Genomic DNA, 17,324 nt, shown 5'->3' with positions numbered 1-17,324 from the left:
GAAGTAGGCTCAAAGCTTGCAAACGGTGCGAGATATTGAAAAAGTAATCGACAAAATCTCCCCTTTATGGTATCTCTTGCCAATTTTTATCAAGTCGTCTTTCACTTGTGTCTTAAAGGGACATGTACAGATACGAGGAATAACAAGGAGGTTCATGTTCATATGTGAATGATGCGCTGTGTAGAGAGCGCAGGTTCAGCTAGTATAGCTATAAAAACGAATAGATTCCGTAAAAGTACTCCTTTCATATATTTTTATCTTCTGCACTGCCTCAAATTTCATAACCCACCGTATCCAAGTTCTGTAACAAAAACGATGGAGAAAAAGTAGCCAAAATTATTAAAGATAAAAATTGAAAATATACCAGCATCTAAGAGACCAGAACCCATACCTATCTTCTGATTAATAGCTTATGTCAACTTATTGTTTTTGAACATATCAATACAAATAGTTAAATTACAATCATCTACTTCCATTAATCTCAAATCGAAAATGATCACGAGAAAGTTTTCTGTATATTTTTCCCTTCTTCCAATCCATAGGACGGAGTGGTTTCCCCACTTTCTTTTCCGTATAATAGTACTAATCCTGTTTGTGTATGATACTACTTTTTCCCGTACAATAGTATCAATCGCTTTTCTGTATGATAATACCAAGCCGAGTGATTAGTAGAAATTTCTGTCTCAAACTAGGAATAAAGGGAGGATAGTAATCTTACAGATTCCGGCAAAAAAAAAAAAAAAAACTCCCCTATTTGGAAAGGGCGCTGCGAGTTGTGGTGGGGATACAGCGACGGAGGGTGGTATCGATCGATAGCGATCAATGTATGTACCTTTACAGTAGTCGGAATGGCGTGGCGTGGCGCTGTGAGCATTGTGCGTTTGTTGTGGAGAAGTATATTCGTAATGGTGGTTGTGGTTACTACTCTGCGGATATTTCGCATTCGGTTCGAACTTGTCCGACATGATTCTGTTCCGGATAGAAAAACTATTCATTTTAAGTATCAAACTTTAGAGCAATAAGTTCTACACTGAGAAAAAATTCGCCTGGCCTATCTAGGACTGTAATATCGCCCGTAAATGTGGCGCATGTGAGACCGTCTATCCAGGAATCTCCAAAGCGTTCAGTACTTAAACAGGTAATATTTTTCTCAGTGTAGAACATGTTGCTCTGAAGTTTGATACCCAAACTTGAATAGTTTTTCTATCTGGAACAGAATCATGTCGGCCAAATCCACACCGAAAGCGAAATTCCCGCTAAGTAGTAATCACAGAACCACCATTACGAATATACTCCTTCACAACAAACGCACGATACTCACCTCACCACGCCATTGCAACTACTGAAAATGGTACGAATACCGCTATCGAACGATACCTCTTCCGCCGCCGTATTCCCAAATTCTTACAGTGCACTCCCCAAATACGGGAGGTCTTTTTGCCAGACCCTGTAGTTTGATGACCAACCAAACCAACAAAGTATTTCCTTGAATTTTCTTAGTAACTGAGCTCAAATGCATTTGTTAGGGCTCCATCATATTCTGATACATTACACTTCTTACAAAATGCATTAAAATTTTAAGGGGTATTAAAAACTACAATCAACCTTTAACAACCACTAACTTTCATTTTCTAATGTGCCCTGGAATTCCTATTGTGTCCTTTGCTAGTATAAAAGAACATATAAAAGATATAAAGTATTAAGATTCTGATTTCTCGCTTATCAAAACACACAGGCATAACAAAACATACGTCATCATTAATTTTAACAAAAGGAACACTGACCAAAGCTTAAAACCCACTTTATTTTAAATTATAATATATATAACGGTTTCGGATATCGAACATATCCTTCTTCAGACACTATCGAACATAAATGAAAATACAGACATATATATATAGTCATTGTTACTGCCATACTGTGAAGAACGGTTACAGCAAGGAGGAGTTAGAGAAGGAAGAAGAACGCAGGAAGAGGAAGAGAGGGAGAAAGAAGAATGAAGAGGATGAGTGGAAAATGCCATGGTATAGAAAGTATGGGAGCAGAAACTGAAGAATTTATTGAAGAAAGGAGGGGTCAGAACTTATAGAAAGAGTGGAGAAAATTTATTAAGATCAATAAAGAAGAAGAACAGAAAAGGCACCAAAAAGATTAATGAAGAGGAAGGAGGAGTCATGTGCAGGGTATGGTGTGAGGACTACGATATGTCATATATAGGAGAGACAGGAAAGAGAATGAAAGAAAGGATAAAACAACATGAAGATGATGTGAGGAGGAAGAAAAGGCAATACCATTGCTATATACAAACATATTAAGGAGACGAGTCACGGAATTAATTGGGATAAGATGGAAGTATTGGAGATGGAGAAGAGAATAATAAGGAAGTGGAAATAAGCAGATTGGATAAAGAAGGTAGGAAGAGATAAACTGATGAACTGGACAGGAGGCTTACCTATTAATGAATTATGGCAAGGAAGTTTGGATAGCATAGACAAAAAGAAAATAAAAAAGGCCCTTATAAGAACCAAAAATGGCGGAACGTGATTCGTTGGAAAGTGAACACGAAGACTTACGGGATTGGCTGAAGGCCTCAGCACAAAATTTTTTATAACAATGATTATATATATGTCTGTTAAAGAATTTAAACTTTTTCATAATAATGACTGTCTGTATTTCCATTTATGTTCAACAGTGTTTGAAGAAGTATATGCTAGATATCCGAAACCGTTACATATTATAATTTAAAATAAAGTGAGTTTTAAGTTTTGGTCAGCGTTCTTTTATTAAAATAATCAATCCAAAGTCATGGATAGTCTTACTATCATCAGTAAGTAGAAAGAAACGTGTCTAGGTCATATTATATTAGGGCCAAATATCTAACGTTAATCTGAATGAGTGCAATCTCGACAAGAACTGGGATAATTTCTAAGCAGCTTCACCTAAAAACGCCAGTAATTGTAAATTGAATAGGTAACTCAATTTTCCGGTCATGCCCAGAGATCATACGTTGAGCAGTTGTCTTAGTTAAATTTCACACCTGAAACGATGTTTAATATTTCAAATTGTGTTTTATATTGTTTTATTTGTATATAAGTGTCAACTTGTAAGTTTTGAGCAAGTGTGTAGGCGATCTTCAACAGTTAAAACAGTAACTTTGATATCAGCATTTTCTTAGATAAAGACTGAAGTAACATGGAAAAACATTTAGAAGCCAACGTTCTTCAGTTGCTATTGAGCATGATGACAACAGAATTGGTTGCTAATGGTTGCTGACCTTAACAAAAATGTAAAGACTTCATTTGTGTTGAACTGCAATCTATCATGTTTATGACATTTCTGTGATACATGTAATTTCATACGTACCTTAGCAAATTGTTCCAAAGCTCTTGTTGTCTCACTTGTATACAAACAATTTGTTGTATTAAGCGATTCCCATGATCCGTTCTCTCCACATCTATAATATGCTACATGCGGCTGACTCTCAATAATAGCTGGAACTGAAGTTTCGCATGGTAATTCCACTGTTGTGCCAATAATAGTTTTGGGCCATAAATATGTTCCCTTATTTGTTGACGTTACTATAAAAAATAAACCAATACAATCCTCAACAAATTGTGGAAATTTACTTATACACACACACACATACATACATACAATTTATGACGATGTACATGTACATTTAGATTGTTTCTGGAATTTTATATTATATTAGGAAATTTATTTCCTTTCCCAATATAAATTTCCTTTACCAATTGTTTTATTTTTCCAGGGTTCCCACTCAAACTAAATCAGATTCACGGCTTTGTCACAGTTTCTACTGTCCAAACTTTTTCAATTTCACGGTAAAGGATTTTATAAAAATAGCCTTTAGAAACAGTTCAAAGTACAGTTCGGCATTTTAAAGTGACGTTTATTCTCTTCTAATAAGTTTTTCTATTAATTTAAAAAAATTTCTAGAGTTTTGAGATTTCATTACAAAATTCACGCTTATTCTAGGTTTTCTCATGGTATACAAAATCGACGGCTTATTTCGGTTTCACGGTTGACTGGGCACCTTGTTTATTTTTTAATTTTTATGAACCTCATTTACAAGCAAAAAACCAATAAAATATGATTGATTCTGAAATATGTTACAGCTAATATCAATAATTTTCATTATACTATTTAGGAAAAAATTCTTAGCTTGTAAATGACTAAAAGCCGATGTCGTCTTGAGTCTTTCATATATAACCTTTTGAAGTTAAAAAAAAATCTAGTGCAATATTTAAGAATGTAGTGACAATTTATGCAAATATGTTGATTAACATGTGAATTCCTAATGAAAATGTAACAAATTTATGTGGAATCGAACTTTGTGTAATTTTAAACAATAATAATAATAATAATAATAATAATAATAATAATAATAATAATAATAATAATAAGGTCTACCTAACAGAAATCGTTCCAATTTAATGAAAGGAAAAATGAACACTGATAAGCTGAAGGTCAATAAGAAACCCTCGCGTGTGGCTGCTTTATTCGTTACACGGCTTGACCCAACTGTTTCTTGTAATGATGTTAGTGAGTTCGTGAAAGAAAGTGTAAATATTGAAGTTGGAAAGTGCGTAAAATTAAAAACCAAACATAATAGTTACTCTTCATTTTATGTAAGTGTACAAGAAAATGAGTTTGATACTGTATGTAATACAAATGTGTGGCCAGATGGTGTATTGTTTACTAGGTTTATGGGTCGTCTAAAAAGTGAAATAGTTGTAGAAGAAACTGAAAATGAATTGAGCGAAAAGGAAGAAAAGTCAGGTAAATAAAATTGTCTTTCTTTGTATCTTAAACCAAATATGAGTACCTTGCACTTATTTTATCAAAATGTAAATGGTATTAATACAAAAGAACGGTCTTTCACGGACGAAGTAAATTGTGAAGATTACGATATTTATTGTATTACAGAAACATGGCTAAAGGAAACAAATGTACACCTTGTCTCAAAAAGGTTGAGCGCATTCTTTATTGGTGTTTTGAGGCAAAAATTTTCTAAGTCCAGCTTCGGGTATCTTCGGGAAAAAGTAAGCCAGGTTCGAACCTCCAAGCCAGCCTTTGCAATCGGGAAAAAGTTTGCAGATGTGTTTTTCTTCTTTTAAATATAATAAGACTTGTTACCAAGTGTTTAAAAAAGCAACATTGATTGAAATACTTAATGATACAATATTTCGAAACCTTTGCACAAATGTGAGCACATGCTTGTTTGTCATTTAGCTTTCTATACGTAATGGAACATTTAAATACGTTAAAGAATCTTTCCATATGTAAAAGAATGCTCAAAGTTAAGAAATAGAACATAATTATCGCCTGAGTACTAAAAGAAAAGTCAAAGTAGAACAGAAACAGCGTTTGTAATGGATATGAATGTCTAATTATCTTTAGATCCGTTATACATCGCTAGAAGCTTAGTTCTAGAAGTCCTTGTGTTAGCTCATTGGTAAGCTATCGGATTTCAAATCATAAGGTTTTGAGTTCGAATCCCATCTGGGTCAACAGTTTTATTAAAATTATATTTTCCGCAATGCATGAAAAATTATATAAAATAATTACATTAAAATACATAAGTTGTTTATATATAACATAATAATTGCAGAACATAGTAATTATTATGTTTAAAATATAACATCTGAGATAATTTTCACAGTAGGTCGGTATTATATATGAGGATGTAAATACAAATTAAGAAACTCGTTCAATAGCAATAAATAAATCATGTAGTGTATTTATTTGCAGCTATTTGTCATATAGAGAGTAATTCTCAACATTCATAATATAGAATGTCATTTATGTTCTTGAAAAGTTATTCGATGCATAAACAGAGGGTATAAACAGAGAATCCAAAGTCGGAACGCTCGCAAAAAAATTCATGAACCCCAAAGGTCACGTGAGCAGACTGGAATTGTCCTTATGAAGCATGCCACAGCAGAAAGTCTTTACATGGATTTTCAATTCAATTCCTGATATATGCTTTTGCAATGTGGAAGTGGTGATGCCTTGAGTCGCCCTCTCTCGCTCGCTCGCTCGCTCACTCTCTCTCTATTTATACAGAATATAAAAGTGGATTTATGTGTGTGTTTCAACATAATTCTGATATATCTAGAGCAATTTTAACTATATTTCTTACAGTCTGGAAAAAGAGTACTGTCGGGATACATATCAAAAATGCTAGAAACGGGTCGATATTATTATTGAATCCATAGTTTCGTGGTCGCTTAGGTGAATAGCTCTACTTTCAATTGAAGTCCAATTAAGCTCCCATTAGCACCCAGGGTGGTTACGTAGCGACATAAAGATATCGAAATCAACCGATATTAGAATCGAATCGTAAGTTTTCAGCGCCGCTAACAGTGCAGCATTTCCCATTAGTCCACATTAGTCCCAATGCCTAGAGGGCAACATATTTGCAGAGTGCAAATTTTAAAACTTGAATAATATTTTAATTTTTTCCGTATGAAAAAGTTAAAAATCATGAGCAAATATACTATTTCACGAACAATCCTCTTTTACTATTCTAATATGTTTAATAATAGCGTAAGAAATGTAATAGTAATTCAGAACATGTTTCACAGTTGTTATTTTTTCTTACATAGTTGTAGCTGTAGCATATAGTGAGTGGAATTTAACTGTAATAAATTCACTAATTAACCATATTCGAATTAAGTTTTATTTTTAAGTTCGGAATGAAGGGGCGGAGAAATATGGAGTTATTGGGGGCACCGAGCTTTTCTACATTTTACTTTCAAGATCTCCATTTTTCTTTTGTCATTTGTTCCTAATAAAAAAAGTTCAGTCACTTTTGGATTGTCATAGGATAGTAGGAGTTGGATTTTGGGATGCAGCCTGTGAGATTCTAGAGGAGCTAACTGCTTGAAAAAATATTTTTGAATCATCTGTAACATATGAAATAAGGATATGTATCATAAAAAATTGAAAGTAACTATGTCTGCGTAATCATCACGGTCAAATTGCAAAGTCAAATGAATTGACGTTTGGTATATAATCAGGCTCCAATCCCAACTGGGAAGTTATCATACGCGTGTCACTTTCATTATAATACATATCCTTAGGGGGAGTAGAAGTCCGAATTTTTGCGAAAAATTTAGTATCTCACAAGCCGTTCAACTGAGAGCTGAAATTCAGCATATAACTCTTTATTAAAAATAAAGAGAATATGCCCTGGCATTTTTTAAAATTGTCTTTTATGAGCGGGGGGACGGGGGTGCATTTTCTATATTGGAAATTGGTAGTGGGTTGATTTGTAAAAATAATCGAAAACGATTGATATTAGTTGAGAAAAAAATTGAGTAATGCAAACTAAAGTTCTTTTTGAATTTTATACCCACTGCTTTCTATTTATAATTGCTGAAGCTGGTGTTTAATATATGGAGCGTTCCGAGCATAAGGCAATCAAGCCATAAAGTTAGAGAAAAATGGCCATAAAATTTGTATTCTAAACTTAATTACATGGGCATTTTCAATTAGTACGGCATACTTAATTATATAGAAAATTAGTTTCTCTCTTCTTCTTTTTTTTTTTTTTTTTTTTTTTTTTTTTTTTTTTTTTTTTTTTTTTTTTTTACGTTGGTCTACTTTTCCTTGATTCGAAACTTTTAAATTTCACCCTATTTTCTACTGAAATGTGTCTGTAAGGCAACAAAGAAATAATTACATATGATAAATTTAAATTCATTTTAATTCGGAAGATGAGAAACACTTTGCCATTATATATCGTAAATGTCAGACCCACCAGTATTGTAACAAAGAGGTGCTTGAGCCAATGACGGTAGAAATTCAAACTCCGATAAGTGATAATTTCACAGTCTTGTTTTATTACAAGTGTAATCTCTTTAGTCAATGGAGAGGAGGACGTGGGTCATCGGTCAGAGTTGATATCGATGGGTTTTGGTGGGTCGGAGTTGGTCGCAATGGTTCAGAGTGGTTCATAGTTGGTGGTGGGTCAGAGTGGATCACGATTGTTGATGGGTCAGAGTGGGCCAATGGGTCATTTGGGTGGTGGGTCATAGTGGGTCGTGGATCAAATTTTCATTGACCCACACCATCTCTGGTTAAAATTGTACTAAAGATAAGAGGCACCGAAGATGCATGTCGGCTATTATGCTCAAATTTTGCGCATGGATAGTACTCCACCAGAAAGCAATAAATCTGAAACGGTTCACGGTATGACCTCCTAGAACTCGAGGTGTAGGGGTTTGTCTGATTGGCTAAATTAAGACGTCAATGCTTTATCCTTCAACAACCAAGCTTTTTATGATCGTTTCCGTGGGGAAGTCAGAAGAACACGTGCCTAGTAATCGTAATATTGATAGTTCGCGTCCACCCCGGGGTATTTGTTTTGTGTTTTTTTGTTTCACCTAAATATAAACAAATCACACATATAGGCATTTTAACATATTTTGGGAGAGTAATTTTGTGGTTCGTTGGCGTTTCATCGCGTCTCTGCCGCTGGTAGTAAAGTTTTCAAAATGGAACTTGGGCCATCACGGATCGTCGCTGCGGGGCCACCAATTTCTGGCGAGAGGTTAATAGTTGACCATCTGTAGTCCACCGACGCTTACAGCTTAGGGTAATGAACGATGTCCTTGCCTTGTAGACTTCATGACTACCGACGTCGGCAGTCAACTAGCTTTTAGTATTCCTTTACTAACCATCTATCGTTCATGTTTGTACACGGTGTCGTCATAATAATAATAATAATAATAATAATAATAATTATTATTATTATTATTATTATTATTATTATTATTATTATTATTATTATTTGTAGTAACAGTAGTATAATTGATGATAGAATAATTATTGTCTATGTATTGTCTAGGTAGGACTACACACAGGATTTGGCTCGTTTTGGTTCGACTTGACTCTAATCCGAGTCGAGTTGGAAGATATTTTTCGCGCCGAGTCCAAGAGTAGACCTCAAAGATGTCTGTTTCGAGTCGAGTCGAGTTTCAAAGAAAAGTCGTTCGTGCCCATCCCTACTAATGAGAGCTTAATCGGAGTTAAGCGAAATTGAAAGTCTCACTATTTATCTAAGCGACCCCGAAAACTATGAATCTAATATCGATCATTTTCTAGCAATCTTTTATATGTATCCCCCTCCCATTCACCATAGGTAACCCGACAGCACTCTTTTTGAAACTATAAGAAATGTGGTTAAAATTACTCTAGGCCAGTGGTTCTCAATCTAATTCCTATCACGATCCCCTTTTATCACACGCTCTTGCCAGCGACCCTTTTATAATTTGTTTTATAATAAGCTTGTGTTGGATTTTTAACATACCTATTTCTATAATAGTAGAATCCATTTTTTTTTTTTTTTTTTTTTTTTTTTTTTTTGTTTATAGTGAACAGTGCCATGGAAAATCATTGCTCGGGGCGAGAGTATAGTACGATGTCACCGTATATATGAGTGACGTCGACAGACTAGCTACGAAGCGCCACCATGGTTGGCACGAAGCTCAATAACATTTTCAAAATAAACCCTACCTTTCCTTAATTTTGAGCACATTTTATTACGTTTTTCCTTCTATTTTACACATGTGCACATGCACTTTCCTAACTTGAGTAACACACTTCCTCCGAAATGTGTGACCCCTCTTTTCGGCGCCCGGCACTGACAGTGGATTCAGTAACTGTAATATCTATATTCCCAACGACGAAGGTGCTGGTTCAAGGTGGATGTTAAACTCCTTCATTGAAGAGGCCATTAACGTATCCGATCTAAGCCCACAACTTCTTGACCAAATAATAGAATGATCATGCAACAAGTCTTTGCAACGTTTTTCTGTAACGAAGACTTGGACAAGTTCTGCCTGATGAGGAGAGAAGAATATCCTGGTCTGGTGATTGCTGCTTTAAAAGTAATAATTCCATTTGCTATATCGTACTTGTGCGAAAGTGTTTTTTTTTTTTTTTTTTTTTTTTTTATGGTAAACATTAAAACAAAGATAAGAAATCGCTTATCAGTTGAAAATGGCTTGATAATATTCGTCATGAAGATTAAACCGGGCATTGCTGCACTAGTGAAATTACACCATGCTTAGGTATCTCATTAGGTTTTAATTTTAATTGTATTTCAATGTGCAGGTTTTGTTTCATGTGTATTTTTCTAGTATTTCTATATACAGTTCTCATTAGTTTTATATCATACCTCTTTGATTTAAATTCATTTTTAGACAACTCTACTAACTAACTAACTCTATGGCCTATGGAACCCGGAGGTTCAATCCGCGTTCACAAAAGCTCTACACTGACTTCTATCCTTAGCCAATTGGATCCAGTTTCTACTTTGTATTCTTATCTCAGCGAGATCCATCTTAATATTGTCTTCCCATCTGCCCCTAGGTCTTCCTAATGGTCGTTTTCCGTTTGGTCTTCCAGTCAAGACTTTCAAAGCGTTTCTACTCTCTTCCATTCTAGCTACCTGACCTGCCCACCTAAGCCTCCTAGACTTGACGACCCTAACAATGTTGGGTAACCGTATAAATTATGTAGTTCCTCGTTATGAAGTTTCCGCCATTCCCCATTCCCGTTCCTCTTGGGTCCGAATATTCGTCTAAGGATCTTGTTCTCAAATACTTTCAGTCTATGTTCTTCCCTCAGAGTAAGCGACCACGTTTCGTAACCATACAGAACAACAGGCATGATTATCGTTTTGTATATTTTAAGCTTCAAATTTCTCGACAGAATTCGCGACGACAAGAGACTTTGAACCGAATAGTAACACGAATTCTACACCCTTTGAAAATGTTCAGTAGACTTATTTTTTATTGTTCTTTACAGTGTGTATAAAAAATAAAAGTATGCCTATCAGAACAAAATTAAAAATAATATTTAAAAATAATTTCTGGTATTAGATTCTAACTATATTTATCTCTTCCGCCTATCTTCGCGATCCCCTAGGGGCCGCGACTCCCAGGTTGAGAAACCCTGTTCTAGCATACATGAGTTATGATGGAACATACATACATACACTTTTATATGTATAAATGCAGATAAGAGAGATTTGAGAGAGAGCGATTAAGGAATTACCGAATTACCGCTCTCAATCTCTTCAGTTTACTTTTGCGATTCGTGAATTTCTTACGTGACAGTTTGGGGCTAGCTAGTTTTTTGTCTTGAACCACGATCCGATTTTCGATATGCTCTATCTAAATGCTGTAATGCGAATATTGAGAAGTTATCTGCGATGAAAGTAGCTGCAAATAAATATATTACATAACTTATTTATTGCTATTACACGATTTTTTAAATTTGTATTCAATATTCACACATAACACACCGACGTTCTGTGAATACCTCAGATGTTATATTTTAAAGATAAGAATTACTTATGTCGTGAAATGATATGAATTAGGGATGGCCAATTCCGGAATTCGGAAAAATTCCGGATTTCGGAAAAATCCGGAATTCGGAAAAAATCCGGAATTTAGAAAAATTCCGGATTTCGGAAAAATTCCGGAATTCGGAAAAATTCCGGAATTTAGAAAAAATCCGGAATTCGGAAAAATTCCGGATTTCGGAAAAAATCCGGAATTTAGAAAAAAATCCGGAATTTAGAAAAAATCCGGAATTCGGAAAAATTCCGGAATTCGGAAAAAATCCGGATTTCGGAAAAATTCCGGAATTCGGAAAAATTATTTTTTCTTTTTGTAATCCTAAGAATTTTGTTCAAACGCAAACGAACAAATTTCTTTTTTGTAATCCTAAGAATGTATGATGCAAGTTAAGCTGAAACTTACATCCTAAAGTATACACTACTCAATCTTCCCATGGTTAATGAGATGTAGTCCAAAAGTACGATGTACTCCTAATATTTAATATTTGTTTTACTGTGATATTGTCCAGAGGTAAGACATATATCACACTGAGATAAACAACTTGACATAAGGAAGATGTTATCATACGTAGTTTTCCAGAAAATCGTGAGAAACTAATTTTTGTGAAGTTAAAATATGCGTCGCTTGTTGCCAGTGGGATGCAATTGATAACTTTTATGCTGGAATAGTCTTATTATTATTATTATTATTATTATTATTATTATTATTATTATTATTATTATTATTATTAATCGTTTATGTACTGTAAAAGAAAAATGTGAACCGTTAAGTAGTAGATTTTATCTGTTGTTTTTTGATATCTTCTAACAGTAATAACAAACTGCTTGTAAATACGCAATGATTATCAAGGACAATGGCATATTAATGTAAGGACTACTCTGCAGACTAGCAATAAACAATAACAGATAAACAATAGTTGCAAAAAAAAAAAAAAAAAAAAAAGTAACTAACTTGGGCACGTCAGAATGTTCGCGAGAATATAGGGACGCATTGAGACTAGCAAAGAGCGTGCTATTATCATTACTCAAAGGGCCGTACGATGGAGGCATTAATGTTAATGGCACTAATGAGCACTTACTTGCTCTAACGGTTAACCTCATTTTTGAGATGATTCTTAGAAGTGGGCGTGTTGGCATGCAGTTAGAAGACCTATATCCATTATTTAAAAAGCACACGTTATCTGTGAAGTACTAACGATTTGCGTCACTATCGAACACTAACGTAGCACTAGCGACGTTTAAAGTCGAAATGGAGTCTGACATAAGTGGCTTGTCAACTTCACGGACATTATATTTTCCTTGAATGAGAGAATTTTGCGCCCAGGAAATTTGCGCCCTACCACAAAAATAGGAAAAAATGCGCTCGCAATATATTTGCACTGGGATGTTTGCGCCCTACCCCAAAAAGAGGGGAAAATGCGCCGGCTACATATTTGCACTGGGATGTTAGCGCCCTACAATTCAACTTATTTTTGTATTGTGTAAAGTAACTTCCACTCACACTTGAACTAGGCTTGCCTATCATCGTCTCAGTGAGTTACTCCATCCGTTATAATATTCCGAACAAATGAAAAAAGTACAATTTTAGTTCACTAAAGGGCAATCCATACAAATACAATTTTTCATTATACTACAAAATTTACAAAAAAGTATAAATGACTGATATATAATTATTAATATAATCAAAGAGTATAATTTAATCTACAAAAGGCTGTTTGGCTCTACCCAGATATCTCTGTTCACAATCCTTGCGAGTTGTTTGGCTTTTCAGGACACAAAATATAGAAAAGAAAATGTAAAGTGAATGTAAAATCAGTTCAGTAATATTATCAAGAAAACTATGTACAGTGTGTTTACTTGCTGGAATTCAAACACACAATAGCGTTCAGTCGTTCTTTCAGAAAAAAAATTTTCCGGGGGGCACACTTAGTATTCCGGAGGGGGGTCACTGCTGGTACTATTCTATTTATTATTATATTATAGACGTATTATTTTGGTCTCCTCCGAGGGGGCACTCTGAGAGCTCTGGAGAGGCCAGTGTTCCCCCAAAATCATCTCTGGAAGAAGCAGTGATTGCGTTGATCCGTTGTGTTCTTTTGGCTTATATTGAAGCTTATTCTCCCCTTATATAGCCACAATGAAAATAAATCACAAATAGCATGGTTGTGGGGGGAGGATTGTTTATGCTGTATTGTCAGCCCCTCCGAGCAAATGCGTAAGCTCCAATAGGTTCTTTTATTTCGCAGGGCTCAACTTTCCGGTGGAGGTACATCGCAGGCGCAATTTTCCCTGTTCTTGAGGTAGGGCGCAAATTTCCCAGACGCAAAATTCTCGACACCGTTCGAATGACCTCGGAAAACTATATCTTTTTCAATACTTTTTTATATTCTTTTACTCGAGATTTCTTCATAGCTTCTTATTAAAATACTTACTAATATATCCTCATTTTATTGTCCTAACCAATCAATATGGGTATGTTGTCAGTAAAATATTTAGATTGATCGAGCCTCTGGTGTGTAACCACAGTATTTCATATCATCCCCCCATTAGAAATCTTGGCTAAACGAACCAATATATGTTGCCAATAAAATAGTTTAGAATGATTGAGCCCCTGGTAAATAACCACAGTATTTCGTGACAGACCCCCTCCCCTTCCTATTACCATATTCTAGCTACATGCCTGACTCAGCTAATTCTCTACATTCTTTACCAAGCACACATTTTCTAAAGCGGAAAATGCTCTCTAAATACCTAAGCTCATTATTTTCAGCAGATGCACAAATTGGGTAACATTCTATCTACATGAATGTTATATATATGTCGATTACTGGAAACCGCTTCTCGCTATTTATTACCATATTTACTATATAATGATTAACGTTAAAACCGGAAATGGTTGATTTGTACAATCCGCGGCAAAAAACCTGCAACATGAGGATGTAAGTTTATTGTGAAACTACGCCTAACAGAACAGGGAAGGAACATAACGTCTAAGTGGAACGAATCACGCCAGGATAAACCTCGGCCTCCTCCCGTGCACACTTATTTTGGAACAAAAGACTTCGTCATATCATAATAAACTTATATGCTCATGTTGCAGGTTTTTTGCCGTGGATTGTACCGCTTCCGGTTTGAATATTACATTTATCAGGGAACTCGATTCTTAACTATTGACTCTGTACATCATGGCCAAAATTGATTGGTAATCCATCAGATAGTTCTTGAGACTGTTTGCTTCACTGACGGACAGAATGAATATATGGCTATAGAGTTTTGATAAACTAAATTCGTTAATGAGTGATGATGGAACAAATATAAGAAAGGTAGGCCTTCCACCGGGAAAATTTTCGAACACAAAATTAGCCATCGAAAACCCACATGTCCTGGGTTAGAATACCATAGATGAAAACTCTACCACTGAGTCATCAATCACCCGCTTATTAGTTTTATTAATTATTATATTAATATAAATTAATGAATGCCTGCTTATGTTAATTATTGAACAATTACATTGTACACTTCGTAAAGTAAAAAATTATAAATTTGTATTTACTGTACATACAGTGAGCGCAGAAAGTGTTCGTACACCTATGCTATTGAAACGAGAATGTTTGCGAAAAAGAAACAGAAAATTTAAGAAGTGTAATAACACACACAATATGAATAATGAAAACTAAGCTTTATGAATATATCAATAAAGAACCACAAAGACAAGTTTAATGGTCAGAAAGTAAATAAATTCCGTAGAAAGTGTATAGAGTAGACGCAAAAAAGTGATCGTACACCTGACGTACGAATACGAAACAAAGATACCACAACTGGGGTTCACTAGTATTCACCTGAGTATACACCTTTGTATAGCATGACGAGTAACAGAATGAGTTTAGTTGTGAAGTGAAAAAACTGCACGGTGGGCTGTCAAAGTGGGAAGCAACAAAACAGAAACAAATGAGGAGACAAGAAAAGTAATTATTAAATTGCATAAGAAGGGTAAGTCTTTGAGAAAGATAGCAAACCTTGCAGACAGGCCTCGTTCAACAGTACAAACAATAATTGCGATGTATAATGTTTCTATCACTGTGCGAAAAAAAAAAAAAAAAAAAAAAAAAAAAACTGGAAGACCAAGAGTGTTGAGTGAACAAGATAAACGTTACATTATTAGGGAAAGAAAAAAGGTTCCAAAAAATAGTGCTGTGCAATTGGCAACGGATCTGGAAACACGCGGTGTTAAAGTATCAGCCAGTACAGTGCGGAATATTTGCAAGGTATCATGGTCGGATAGCCAGGAAAATGTTCTGGGTGAACAAGACGAATCGTATAAAGAGACTAAAGTTTGAAAAAGAGTATAAAGATAAGGGATCAAGCTTCTTTCTGGAATAGGGTCATATTTTCGGACGAAAGTAAATTTAACTTTATCGAGTCCAATGGGAGGCGTATTGTATGGCGCAAGGTGAATACAGAGATGAATCCTCAAAATCTCGTCCCTAAAGTAAGACACGGAGGAGGGTCCGTGCTCGTCTGGGGTTGTATGAGTGCTTCAGGAGTGGGTCGTCTCCACCTTATCGATGGAGTGATGATCCACAAAGTGTATATTAACATATTAAAGGAAAATCTCCATACTAGTGCGCAGAAGATGGTTCTTGAAAACAATTTATTGTTCAGCAAGACAACGACTCCAAACATACAGCGGAAAATACTCGATTGTGGCTACTCTATAATACCTTGAAACAGCTTCGCACACCTCCCCAATCCCCAGATATGAACCCCATAGAATATCTATGGTCTGTTCTGGAGACAACAATCAGAAGGCACAGCTTCTCTACTCAGGGCCGGCGCTAGCAATTTTGCCGCCTTGGGCGGTGCTTTCACATGCCGCCCCTTTAATCCGCAAACCTTATTTTGACAGATAACGTTCAAGTGTCATTTAAAAACATGTATAAAATGGAAAAGTAAACAAAAAAAAAAAAAAAAAAAAAAAAGAACTACCTTTCTGGAATGTTCACGTAATATTTAAACGACTCTATACTGACACAATATTCAGTATGCTCGATTTCGCTGTATATTTGTAATATAGAGCAGCGCATACAGAAAATAAAATTTTAAAAATATACTTTAATCATGACTAAGAATTTTAATTTTTAGGCTTATTTTATATCAAAAGGCGTTTTCAACAGAGTATGGAGCAAGAAGATAATACAGTAAATCAGATATTATGGTAAATGTAAGTGATTAGCTTAAGCCTTATAATGTACTAAAACACAATAGACATACATAAATTTAACATACCTTAATTGAAAGAAACTTTTCTTGCTTTGATATGAGCAAATTCCTTTATCACATCACGTAGTCCAATGTTTTAGCCAATTTGTGTTCTATTGATATCGTCGCTAGACCACTCAAGCGTGTTTCAGACATAGAAGAGTGTAGATAGTTTCTAATAAACTTAAATTTCCAAAAACTTCTTTCTCCACTTGCCACTGTTACAGGCAAGATTAACAAAATTCTACGTGCAATACTAACATTGGGAGCAAAGTCATGTTCCTATTTTTTTTTTTTTTTTTTTTTTTTTTGAACTTTCACAGGCTTAATTATAGTGGATAACACTTTCAGTTTGTCTTTCAAATCACTGGGGTTAATATCTTTCAATTCTTCGTGTGTTAAAATGATGGTAAGTTTAGTACACTTTTCAGACAAAAAAATCAGGTGGTAGGCTATATCTTTACCATTACTTATATCGCAAAGAAAATTGAAATACTCGCTGTGATGTTTAAGTTGCTCAAATCTTTCTCTTAAAAGCTAACACAATCACTTCTAGAACTTTGTAATAAAAATCGATCTTGTATCTTGTTTGTGGATGTTTTCAGTAGCTTCATCCTCTGCCTCGTACTGAAACTGTCTCTTCTTTCGACTTCGAGCTTGCACTGTATTA

At 35.0% G+C, this 17,324-nt stretch overlaps 1 protein-coding gene across 1 annotated transcript in view; it reads right to left on the bottom strand.

The window, feature by feature from the left end:
* Remo (Remoulade) overlaps positions 1-17,324 on the bottom strand; it is a 148,639-nt gene that overhangs the window by 55,954 nt on the left and 75,361 nt on the right. Inside the window, exon 9 of the mRNA XM_081764108.1 lies at positions 3,364-3,578. Coding sequence (XP_081620234.1) covers positions 3,364-3,578 — 215 coding nt within the window. The remainder of the gene's footprint in view (positions 1-3,363; positions 3,579-17,324) is intronic.

This window comes from Thermobia domestica, chromosome 1, assembly GCF_964235325.1.
Source record: "Thermobia domestica chromosome 1, izTheDome1.hap1.1, whole genome shotgun sequence".
NCBI lineage: Eukaryota > Metazoa > Arthropoda > Insecta > Zygentoma > Lepismatidae > Thermobia > Thermobia domestica.
Note: the sequence above shows the minus strand (reverse complement) of the source record. Positions and strands in the feature narration are given on the sequence as shown.